Genomic DNA, 12,884 nt, shown 5'->3' with positions numbered 1-12,884 from the left:
TCTCCATGCATAAAGACATAAATAAAACTAGGAGAAACATTTTCCTAGAGTTCATAACATACAGTATATTTCTGTGGAACTCTTTTCCAAACAGATGGTATAAAAACATCTTCCACAAAATTGTAAACTCTGTGAAGGCAGAGATTTGCGTCTGTTTTACTCACTGCCGTATCCTTAAGTACCTATAATGATGCCTGTCACATAATAAATGACACATTTTTTGTGGGGAGTGATTTTTTAATTGAATATATTTGACACATAACATTGTGTAAATTTAAGGTGTACAATGTGTTAATTTGATACACTTATATGTTGTAATATGATTGCTGTTGTAGTGATAATTAGCACCTCTATCACATTACATAATTATCCTTTCATTTTATTAAAGGGTCTTTTAAAGAAGATTCCATTTAAGAACCTTTCCAAAGAGTGTGTGCATGTGTGTGTGCGTGTGTGTGTGTGTACGTGTAAGTAAAATGGACTTATAAAGTTAATTCATTTTTTTCTAATCAGTATGCCTCTCCTTTTTATCTTTTTCCTCGTGGCATTTGATTCACTTCCGATGACTGCCCACCCTTTTGATTGGTGCACCTGTAACATCTTCCTGGCTCACCATTGAATAATCCACCTCCGGCAACCTGGACTCCCAGGTAAGGCAATGAGCTTCCAAAAGTCTCCTCAGTGTAATCCCTGAGCAAACTTTAATAGACAGTTGAGAAACTTACATAGAAATTAAAAAAAAAACCTCAAGAGGCAAAGTTAAATTTGCTCTGGTCCCCATAGACATCAATATACATAAATTATGTACATACTTATATTATTTGAGGGTTTCTATTAATGCAGCAAAAGTAAAATTATAGTTTTGGAAAGTGCTACATATTTGACTTTGGAATTTTCTAGCACTAAGATTCAACATATAACTTTATGTTTTCATGTTGTTGTTGTTTTTATTTTTCACCCAAAGTTGTATTATATTTTGTTCATGAAGCTGAGTGCAGTAGAAGGGGTACTACCCTTTCTTCACTGTGTAGGGAAACTAAGTCATGGGGTAGGCCAGAATACTCTACTTCTTTCTTGTGGCTGGAATGGAAGAGGATCACATTGGGCCCTGGATGGTAAGTCAGCTAATGGAGGTGTCTTGTCTAACAGATCTGATGTCATTAACTACATCACTTTTGTTTTCGTAACACTTGCTTCTCCACCAGTCTTAACAACTCGTAGAACTAGGGAAGGGGGCCTTAGCCATGCCAAGAACTGCTGATAAAAGAGCTGTATATTGCTTCTCAAATGCTGATGCAAGCCCTCTGCTGCTAGTTGGGCTATGAAAAGTCTCTCTTACCTCATTCCTAAAGCCTCCAGATATATTTGACGTAAAGAAACACTTCTCCCAAGAAAATATCCAGGCCATATAACTCGCTATGGGCACAAAAGTGTTACCACATTATAATATCCTATGCTTAATATAGTAAAACAAAAAGCTAACTGAGCCCATTTGAACTCTCAAATTAGCAATTGACCCGTGCACGACTTCCCAGTCCCTGCCAATATCAGAAATTCACGTAGTAGAATTAGTATTTTGTGACTCTTAAGACATATATTATGAAAACAGATGAGTATTTTTTTAAACGGAGAGACATTGCTTACTTTGATGGATGTCTTGCATTTGGGTGGAAGGAACTAGTGCCGATTTATGTATCACTTTCTGTGTGCTTTGAATTTTCATCTGTTTGAAGAGCATCCGCAAAGTCTAATCATTCTTTCTTTTCTTTTCCTTTTGTTATTTGTGTTTCATATATCCCTGATGATATGAAAAATCCCTGTAAATTCCTCCTAGCTTCTTTCAATCAGGCATTTCCGCTTTAGTGATGCCATAGTGCTTGGTTTGGTGTGGTCTGGGTTTTGGTTTATTGACTTCTGTGTTTTGCTTAGATTGCCATCGCATGTGTGAAGGGGAATGGAATTAGTTACGACCGAGTGGAGGATCAATCATTCTCAGCCCATAGCCCTTCGGAGGTTTGGCTCTCAGTGCTTCCCTGCCCCTTTAAGCCCTCTGATTCATAATCCCCCACTACATGAGAGGAGCTAGTGGGGAGCAAGTTGGGGAGCCCTCCATGAGCTGTTTCCTTGCGGTTTGGAAAGCTGGAAAAATATGTTATCAAAGCAAAATGGAAAACTTGTATTATTTTAATTCCTCTCTTACCAAGCTCTTGCTAGCACCTGGTTTTACTGTTCCTTTAACAGGTGGAGGATTTTTCAGATTCTAGATGCAGCAAGGTAAGTGACAATGGATTTTTAGCTGAACTGAACCCAAGTGAGCTAGAATAAATAGACTCTGCCATTGCCTATCAGTTTAATTTCCATACAATAAATAGTTTGGTTTCCACTTGGACAGATTCTTTTCAGGGCTCTTTTTTAGTTTAAAACAGCTGAAACTACCGGAGCATAGAGTCTCAGCTCTAAAGCTGACCTAGTTCAGAAGTGGGATGAAAGTTCAGGGCCGGCACCCCAGACAGTTGGGCAGTAGGTTACTAGCTTCTTTTTGTTTTTGCTGAAATTGGATGACACAGTAGAGTGTTCTGTTATGAAGACCCCACCATCAACAAAGTGTTCTCCACGGTGCTTCAGGCCCACCTGCCTGTCACTAGGCTGGATGGTGGTTTAGGGAACTAGGTCAGCATTTTATTGAAGGGAAATCAATTACTGGAAAATATCAGGGCTTGTAAAGTATGTACATATGTAGACTTGCAAGGTAGAGTAATCCCATCGGCCAGGGGCCTTTGTGACATAAACTCTGCAGCAGAGCAAATCTAATCAAACACAGGAAAGTTCCTAACTGTCGGGGAGAGGGGCTGTTGAGAATGCGACAGAATAGTGTCTTTCCAGGCAACGACTGTTGCCACAAGCTGTGACATCATATTGCCATCAGTGCTGAAGAGGCGGTGAGAATTGTAAGCCATTTTGTAAACGTGGCTCTCGTTGCTTGGCACGTGGTCTTCTAAGATCATCCTGCTCACCAGTACCGTATTTGGCCTATTCTAGGCTTATTGGCTCCATAAAGGTTTACCAGTGTCTCTACTTTCTCTTCCTACCCACCTACATCATTTGTTCCTTAGCCAGATAGGTTAGGAAGAGCAAAGGTTATAGCCTTAGGATTCCTCCACTAGGGCAGACTCTCATTAAAATAGAGCAGATCGACCATATCTTAGATGCCCAGTTTGGCTTTCAGTAGCTGGGCTTCCATATTCCCATCAGGGCCTCAGTGGATTTATTTGACATCTAAGAAGAGTAAATTCAGGGTTTAATTCCATCATCAGATGAAAATTCATTGAGATAAATGGTATAGACACACATAGACAGCTAATCACACAATATTAGTATAGGAGGGCATTTAAGCATCAGAGATTGGATGTGTCATGGAGGTATTGCTACTAACTAGTGGGGTGACTTTGCTCCAGTCCTATGTCTGCTCTGAACCTTGACTTCCTCATCTGTAAAATAAAACGGAGTGGATGACCATTAAGATAATGGACAATTAACTATTATTCCTATAATGGCTTTCACAGGGAAAATATCGAGAATTTTGTTTTATTTTTGTTTTGAAATTTGCTCCATGCCAGAATCATCTCTCTCTAACAGTTTTGCTATGTTACAAAGCAAATCTTGACTTATTCTTTATTTTTATTATGGGGCTGATCAGTTTGACCAGAAGTTATTATCAGACTAATTTATACCTGCTCTTGGTTTGTGAGAAAGGAAGAGAGGGATACAGATGGTGAGATGGAAAAGAATTGGCTTTGGTAAACATCCATGGGGGCCATTTTTAATTCTGGTGGACTGAATGATGTATGAAAGCTATTTGCAAGGCTAGCATGTTTTTCGACCACTAGTAAAATAATAAAGCAACAATTCATTTGGTAATCCCCATTGTACATGCTTTTATAAATATACAAGATTATGATTATCTCTGCCTCATAATTAACAATTTGCATAAATGCTTGCTATTATTCAGTTGCCTGAATGGATTTTCTAATCCAGAGAAAGAAGGGAACAATCAGTGAGAGCCATCCCAAATGCCTTGCATTATTGCTTCACACATGCACAATTAACAGCGATGCTAATTGTTTCAGACCAGAACCTCATTTGTTTTTCTATAGACAGCAAAAACATTAACTGCCAGGGTGTTTGCCACTCTCTCTCTTTCTCTCTTTTTCCTATAGCCAGCCGTATTATCAGGGCTGCAGTTGGTTGGAAGCAAATTATTTGGCTGGATTTTCAGGGTATCGTTTTGTGATGGAGTTTCCAAGCTTTTACTGAAGTTAGCAGTCAGTGCCACAAACAACCAAAGACTATTTTTATAATATTTTAACAGTAGGCCCTATAAATTCTATAAATTTAAGGAATAAAAGGATGCTGCCATACAAACCAGTTCTGTGCTGCATTTACATTCTATTTCATATTCCATACCTTTAAAACTATTGACATTAGACCTGCATATGAAAATCATAAAAAGTCAAGGCTGGAGGAGGCCTTTAAGATTATCCTGTCAAATTCCCTCACTTTTCAGATGAGTTTGTCAGTAATTTGAATATCAGTAACAACCACCAAATCAATGATGCCACACTTTTTTTTTTAACTTTCGAACCCTTGGGAGCTATTGTAGTAAATACATTTGAATTATAACTGGTTGTTTTGGAATCATACAGCTTCAAATATTTTTTCCAAAAAAGTGAATCAGATTTTTAAAAATATGACTTTATACAGTTTACCTAAACATAGCCATGATGTTGATGGTATATATGTGAAAGGCGATGTCCTATGCAAAGCCCTGGGCAATAGGAGACGCTCAACCAATGTATCAGCTCTTTTCCCCTCATGCACAGATTACCTCGCTAAGGTCAGCATATGGAAGTATTACTTCAGTGGTTGAGAGTACGGGCTTTTAGAGTCAAACTGCCCTTGGGTCTGATCCTGATGCTGCCACTGTCTAGCAGTGTGACCTTGAGTCATTTCTTTAACCTCTGTGTCCTTTGTTTCTTCACATATAAAACGTAGACACCTTATAGAGTTGTTTCAAGGATTAAACTGAGATCGGGCATATCAAGTGCTTAGCACTGTTCCCGGAACATAGTAAACAGTCAATAAATGGTAGTGGTTATTACCACCATTGTCTGGTACACCCAGTACCAGCCTCCTTCAATACTAATATTTCATCTTATGGTGGTTTGGAGTACATGCATATACATCTATTCACATCCGCATATGGGCACACAGAGTTCACCCGAAAGACTGCTTTCCCAAAGGCTATCTGTGACCACCATGTTTCAAAATCCAGTGGCCTCTCTGGCTTCAATATTCTTGAACTCTTTGGAGGTTATGGAACTTTTACACATCTTCTCTTGCTTGAAAGCGTTCCTCAGTTATCTTGGTTTACCTCCTGTCTTCTTCTCAACACTTCTTAAGTTTCCTTTGTTGGATCTCTTTTCACACACACACACGCACACACACACACACACACACACACACAGCATTCCTCCTCACCCCCCCCCACCCCACCCCTTTCAATGAAGCAATTCCCAAGGTCCTGTCACTGATCTGCTTCTCTTCTCTTGCTATGTTCTCATTCTGGGTAATTTCATCTCCTGACATAGCTTCACCTTTCACCTCTACACTAATGATTCCCAAATTGACCTCTCTAATTCTTAACTTATTCCGGAGCTCCAGGCTAACTCCAATTTCCAATTGCCTGCTGAGCATCTCCAGGGCAGGATATCCTAGGAGGCTGAAGTGTAGTCTGGCTTTTGTCATCCTGCCTCAGGAATGCAGATGGGGGAATCTAGCTTCAAGAAGTATTAAGAGTCACGGGCAGTCGTCTGAGCAGAAGTAAAAGTAGTCTGAGTTAGGAAAGTGGTTCAAACCGAGCTTTCCAGGGAAAGCATGACAAGTTAACTGTGAATTTCTGTTATGAACTGGAGATATAAATTGGCAATGGAAACTTTCAAAGGTGTATGTTTTCTAGGGAAGAGGGAACAGCTCGCCTAAATGAAAGTCGAGATCAGTTTTTAGGTGCTGGAATGTTGGTATATTTGAGGAAATGTTAATTAAAATGATCTTTCTTGGGACAGTTTGTCTGGTGAATCTTGCTTCGGTGTTTTGTTATACAAACATGCACGCCCAGAGGACGGATAATGTCTTCATCCTGAAGGATGAGCACGTGGGAATAGACACATACACACGTGCCTGGTCAGATATACCTGAGATTTTGAATGTGTGAAAATAATTCTATCAGAGGGGAGATAGATTTTTTTTCTTTCATTTATTCTGCGAATATTTACTGGACACCTACTAGACGCCACGCTCTCTGTGGAGAAACAGGCTGTCAATACAGAACACACAGGGTCTTTGTCCTGAAGTGTCTAATACAGTTTTCTTTAGTTATATGCAAGTACATTGAGAGTTTAATTTGGTCTCAAAATATCTGCAGTGTGTGACAGGTTATTCAATGACTACAGCCTTGCTGAAAATCGTAATGACCAAAGAGGAACTTAAGGGAAATAAAGACAGTGCTAAAGTGGGAAAAGAATGTGCATAAATTCGAATTAGAAATTGATTACTTCCTTTAAGTTTAGCAAATATTGAATTACTTTGGGATTTTACATTTCAAGTTGGCTCGCAGTGTTTCAGGCCAGAGTAAGAATGATTACGTCTAACCTAAAACTTAGAGCAAAGGGATAGACAAATCTGGGTTAATGTGTATAGTATTGTTAGGAGAATTCTTTGTAAATGAGCTATTCTTACAGAAACTGCAGACCTAGCTTATAGCATTAGCAGAGGGGACAATATTCCTTTTGAAGGAGGGTGACCTTATTCTCCTCCTTCCCAAAATTAAGTACAATCCCTCCCAGTTGAATTACTGCCCTATGGAATATGCGGAGGTCATCAGACCCTCCAAATTGTAATGGTCTAGAAAACTGGGTGAGTTCCTTGCCTTCCTGGGTGCACCCCGGCTTCCTTTTTAGAAATTTGGCATGGCCCTTTGTTTGCAAGTCTTAAATCCAAGTGTTCTTGGACACAGCTGTCAATTTCAAAGTCCCCTTCAAGGTTACTCTCAGGTCCCAAAGATCCCTCATTGCATTTGTAATCTTGAAAACCAAACTTGATGCCCCAAAGTCCTGCTATGGATCTGTAGATGGCGCCACTCCCCTTTTACTGTGCCAGCACCCCCTTCAGGACCTTCATGGCACAAAAGCTGTCCTAATAATGGTGCACATATTGACCAGCGTTCCTATTCCTCTTGCCCTAAATGAGTTAGAGACGTTGATGTACTTCTCTTATTCTTTTTTTTTTAAATTTATTTATTTAATTTATTTATTTTTGGCTGCGTTGAGTCTTCGTTGCTGCACGTGGGCTTTCTCTGGTTGTGTCGAGCAGGGGCTACTCTTCACTGCGGTGCGCGGGCTTCTCATTGCGGTGGCTTCTCTTGTTGCAGAGCCCAGGCTCTAGGCACACGGGCTTCGGTGGTTGTGGCTCGCAGGCTTAGTTGCTCCACGGCATGTGGGATCTTCCTGGACCAGGGCTCGAACCCGTGTCCCCTGCATCGGCAGGCAGGTTCTTAACCACTGCACCAGCAGGGAAGTCCTACTTCTCTTATTTTAACTGGAAGTAAGAATAATAAAAACATCCTTGAATTTATAGTCTTGGATGTGTTTATTCTCACAGTTTGCCTCAATTGTAGTCTAACTTTTTTTACCTTTCTCAAATTTATTCATTCAAAACATATCCACTGAGCACTTACTATGTTCCAGGCACTGTTCTAGGCATTGGGGACAATAAGACAGGTGAGGTCCCTGTTCTTGTGTGTCTTAAAGGGCATGTTGGGTGTATGTGTGCGAGCGCGCACACTCACATGCTCACGTGCTGGAGGGAGACGGAAAATAAACACATATACAAGCTAATCTCAGAGAGCGATAAATGTCATGAAAAAAATAAAACAAAAGTGGACAGAGAGGGCACTTCCCTTGTGGCGCAGTGGTTAAGAATCCGCCTGCCAATGCAGGGGACACGGGTTCGAGCCCTGGCCCAGGAAGATCCCACATGCCGCGGAGCAACTAGGCCCGTGCGCCACAACTACTGAGCCTGCGCTCTAGAGCCCGGGAGCCACAGCTACTGAAGTCCGTGCGCCTAGAGCCCGTGCTCCGCAACAAGAGAAGCCACCGCAATGAGAAGCCCGCACACCGCAACGAAGACCCAACGCAGCTAAAAATTAAAAAAAAAAAAAAAAAGTGGACAGAGAGTGACTGGATGGGTGCAGTGTGATCAAGGTGAATCTTGCTCTTTGTTTTATTGGTTTTGTACAGATTTCACCAACACTTTGTAGGGGCCCTTTGGTTCCCTCTATTTCGTACTTTCCTGGCTTCAGTACCAATTCTAATTTTGCTGATCCTGGCCGCTCTATCATTAGGACCACCTCCCCTTAGCTAGTCCTGAAGTATAACCCAAAGTATGCTCCCTGTTAAACTTCTGTTCCATACTTTTCTTATCTTTGTCAGCATTAGAATTCGGCAGATTAACCCACTTCCCTGTCATAGAGTGTAAATAGGCCTACTAACCCTTAGGGATATTTTACTTGATTACTCACGGCATTTTTGTTACTCAAGACAAACTACCCGTTGAAAGAAAAACACAGGCATGAAAGGTTAGTAATTGTGGTGGCGTTTGGTTTTGCCCACTTCTGTGGTGGGAAGAGCCCCGGTTTGAGGATCAGAAGATAAGGGTCTCCCTGCTATACGACCTTAGATGTAGCACTTCCTTTCTCTGAGCCTGTTTCTTCGTCTATAAAACCAGTGTTCCAAGTAGATGATCCCTAGGTTCTTTCTAGCCCTAAAGTGGTATAATTAGTTGTTTTCAGAGACGTGGGCCAAGCTCTCTTTCCAACATTCTGTTTAATTTTGTAAAGTGGATGTGTAGGAACATTTTCCAGTGTATCAGAACTGCGTAGATTAAGCATAAGTTTTCCAGCAAAAGCCAGCTTTACAATTCTTGTAAATGTCACAAGAAGTTAAAACGTTGCTTCTTGTTTTAACCTCCGCCAGCGAGGGCAACAATTCAACACCACAAACGTAACTGTCAACTTCTTATCTGTGAATATCTGAAAATTCACTGTCTTTTCAGCTTGCCCACAGGAAATCTTCAAAAAGAACCAAATGCCACTAAAACGGAGGAAGGCGTTCTAAGTCGGCTTCAAAATGACATGGCATAGGTGTTGCCCACTAGTGTGTTAGGTGCCAAGAAAAGCATCTTAACTCTTAGAGGGCCACTCAGGATTCTTGCAGCCATGGCTGTGCTGTCTGCCTCAGCACCTAGCCAAAGCCCAGTTAGGAACTAAAGTAGGAGTTGGAAAGCTTGCCTTCCCTAACTTCCCCACACCTTCCCTACGTTTGCTGCACTGGGCTTTGTGGGAGAAGATGGGGAAGCAGGAAGCGTGGGTTTGGAGAAGGTGGAAGAGATAGAAAGTCACCAACATCTGAAGTACACTGGCAACTCCCTTCTATGTTGCTACTATTCCACTTATTATTCAGATACTCGCCATGTTCTAAACACAAGAATCAGCTCCATGACTAGATTTTAGGAATTCAGTCTTCTGAAAGTCCAGAGAAAAGTTGGGCTTGATTTTGTGGTCAGGGAGTCCGAAGAAGAAGATCCAAGAGGGTTTGGAAACTCCAAAGAAGTGCATCTCTGATTTACTGTCACAGGATCTTGACATTGAAGAAGAATAGGGCTTATGGAAAGAGGTGAGGGAGATAGCACAGGGAGTTCCTGTATGGCTCTCATTGAAAGGTTGTTATGTTGTGCAGGTGAGGAAATAGATACCCACCAAGACAGTGACTTATCTAAGTACACACAGCTAGTTTGTGGCAGACTCAGAACAAGAATCTAGGTCAACTGCATCCCGTCCGGTGCCTTGATTTGGAATTACCTATGCTACCTGGGAAACTTGTTTGCTTGTTTGCTTGCTTTTGCTGTTTAATTCTGGGTGCTACTTCTGTTCACAGCACTGGTAATTCATTATTCTCACAGAAGTTTATCAATGAAAGGGGGCAGAATCCCTTAGGAATAGGTAAAGTGCATTTATTTTGGAGGGTTTGGGGCCAGCTGATAGTCCAGGGTCACAGAGAGGAGAGAGTAGCTGGATTGGAAGTAGAGCCTAAAATTCAAGATTCAGTTGAAATAAATGAAGACAGGGAGAATCGTGGCTGTAGACTGGGGCTCCACGGTTAAGTGTATACATCATTTCTTTAATGCTCATTCTCAATTACAGCTCTAGCCCTTTCTCCATCAAAAGATTTAAATGTCTTTTATTTTAGGTTCTCAGTACCTTGAATCCTTTTCCAGGTGTTTGTTGCCTCTGCCTTGTCTTTCTATTTCACTCTTCTAGATGGTTTTTTTGTGTGTGTGTGCAATATTTTCCATTAGTTTGGTCTCACTGTCTTGTCCAGAGCATTCGTAGTACAACTATATATCATAGGAGATCTTATGAGCACGTAAAATGGAGAACACTATTTCACAAGGTAGAAATTACTAGATTATTTCTGTTCCCCTTCCAGAGTTGAAATATTTCCTATTTGGCAAATAGCCTTCTTTGAAATCCTAAAATTGCACCTAGGAAAAAAAAATGACTGTCACTGTGGCACCATGGGGCTTCCTGTCCCTTCACTTTCATTGGCTGCCCATCCAATTTGCTCCGTTGATTTTCTGGACAGCTCAGCATCGCCTTATCAGCCAGACACTGGAATTATAAAGGGGCTTCGTCAAGGCCTGATGCAGTTTGAAAACTTTTCAGCTTTCATGATTTGGGCCCTGGGTATGCCAGACACCATGTGTAAAAGGCATTTGGTTGCACATTGGTCTTTTTCTCATGGCTTTTACAATTTCCAACTTTATTTCTGCTCACCACGGGGCACAGTTTACCTCCTCTTCTCTGGGAATTCTTGTTCATTTTTCGGGAGCCCTAAAAGAAAGCTGCTCATGTACAACTGTGGAATGTCAGAGTCAGTCTAAACGGGCATACGTGGGCCTTTTAGTGGCCTTTACTGATTGTTCCTATATTAAATGTAAATGTGCATAAGACTTTCTGAGGAGCCTTGCATAGTCTTCCTCTGATTTTTTCATATGAATTGGTTTGACAATGTCACAGATGATGCATGAAGCAAAATAAAGAGTTTCTTAAGCCCATTACAGCTTGTTTGCGTGAAAAGGAATAAAAGCTACAGGGAAGAAATGAACATTATGTGATGCTTTCACGAACACCTTTTAGACCATAGCCTACCTTCCGAACCTAGGCAGGGGAAAATGGTCACTGGGATATTCTTTTGCTCAAATAACCTTTCTCGACTAATTAATGAGACAATTTCTGGTTATGTGGGAAACACTGAGGGTTTTCTGAAATTCATAAGGGTGAAATAAACTAAGAGAACCTCAAAAAATTAATTAGTTATAGGGCTTCCCTGGTGACGCAGTGGTTAAGAATCTGCCTGCCAATGCAGGGGGCACGGGTTCGAGCCCTGGTCTGGGAAGATCCCACATGCCGCGGAGCAACTAAGCCCGTGAGCCACCATTACTGAGCCTGCGCGTCTGGAGCCTGTGCTCCGCAACAAGAGAGGCCGCGACAGTGAGAGGTCCGCGCACCGCGATGAAGAGTGGCCCCCGCTCGCCGCAACTAGAGAAAGCCCTCGCACAGAAACGAAGACCCAACACAGCCAAAAATAAATAAATAAATTTATTTTAAAAAAAAAAAGACAATACTTTGAGGAAGATACTTTGTAAACAAAAATTAATTAGTTGTAAATGCTGGTATGTTTTTTGAGAAAATGAAATAGGATGAGAGGATAGGAGCTTTGAATGAAGATTCCCTGAAAACCATACAATGTTATATCATTGAAGAGCCATGTGGTTTAATACTCGGTCATCGTAAAACCTCATGTTAAGCCATCCACCCGGAAAGTTCCGTAAGCCTCATTTATTCCTTTCTATATGAGCACCTTCAGTGTCTATTTTACAATGCTAGTAAAATATTTATAAATAAAATAATACTCTTGAGGTCGACTTTAAATTCAATCTACATGAACGTGAGTACTAGAGCATTGCATTTCTAATCTGAGTGCAGAGTGAAAGCAGAATCACTAGGGGATGGTCCTCTTTCTCAACCTTCTGTCCTACAGCAATCTCAAGCACAAGAACTCTGATTTCCTCTTCTCATGGAAGAGGTGTTTCACCTCTTGGCAATAGGCACTCTTGTTCACTTCTTTTCATGGCCTGCAATCAGATGTGGTGGGCGCTCAGTCATATTGAGACTGAAGGAAACAGGTGATGGCCATCAGTAGATTTGGGGGAGCCAGGAGGGGACCTCCAGCTTGGTGATTGTCTAGTATTGTAGTTGAAGATTTATTTGTAATTAATTTGTTCAATCATTACAGAGATATTTATTGAGCACCTCCCATAAGCCAGCACTATTCTTAGTGCTGGGGATTTGACAATTGAATAAGACAGGTAAAGCTCTCAGGGAGTTTACATTCTGGTGATGGATACAGACCATCCAAAGTAAGCAAGTCAATAAAGCATGTCCAGATTGTGATAGGCGTTATGAAAGAGAGAAAGAAGCAGAGTGCTAGATAGGGAATGGGTTGTCTTTGGAATAAACTCAGCGGGGACAAATTTTATCCTTTGTGGATGGCCATGATTTTTGGAAACATCAAAAATGACATGGAGCCCGGTCTCATATGGAAGATCAAATCGATGGATAATAGTTTTGGTCCCAAATGAGGGTTATATGTACTTAATGTAATATTTTTTGAGTGCCAATAAAAATACATTCTGTGCTTAGTAGTGCT

The 12,884-nt window shown here is 41.1% G+C and overlaps 1 protein-coding gene across 5 annotated transcripts in view; it reads left to right on the top strand.

Annotated features, from left to right (window-relative positions):
- HS6ST2 (heparan sulfate 6-O-sulfotransferase 2) overlaps nucleotides 1-12,884 on the top strand; it is a 299,939-nt gene that overhangs the window by 210,059 nt on the left and 76,996 nt on the right. For 3 of the 5 annotated variants that reach the window (XM_082377890.1, XM_082377892.1, XM_082377894.1), the window contains exon 3: nucleotides 2,242-2,274. The exons of the other annotated variants lie outside the window; for them this stretch is intronic. In XM_082377890.1, coding sequence (XP_082234016.1) covers nucleotides 2,242-2,274 — 33 coding nt within the window. The remainder of the gene's footprint in view (nucleotides 1-2,241; nucleotides 2,275-12,884) is intronic. 5 annotated transcript variants of the gene reach the window in all.

This window comes from Balaenoptera borealis, assembly GCF_965194805.1.
Source record: "Balaenoptera borealis genome assembly, chromosome: X".
Taxonomy (NCBI): domain Eukaryota; kingdom Metazoa; phylum Chordata; class Mammalia; order Artiodactyla; family Balaenopteridae; genus Balaenoptera; species Balaenoptera borealis.
Note: the sequence above shows the minus strand (reverse complement) of the source record. Positions and strands in the feature narration are given on the sequence as shown.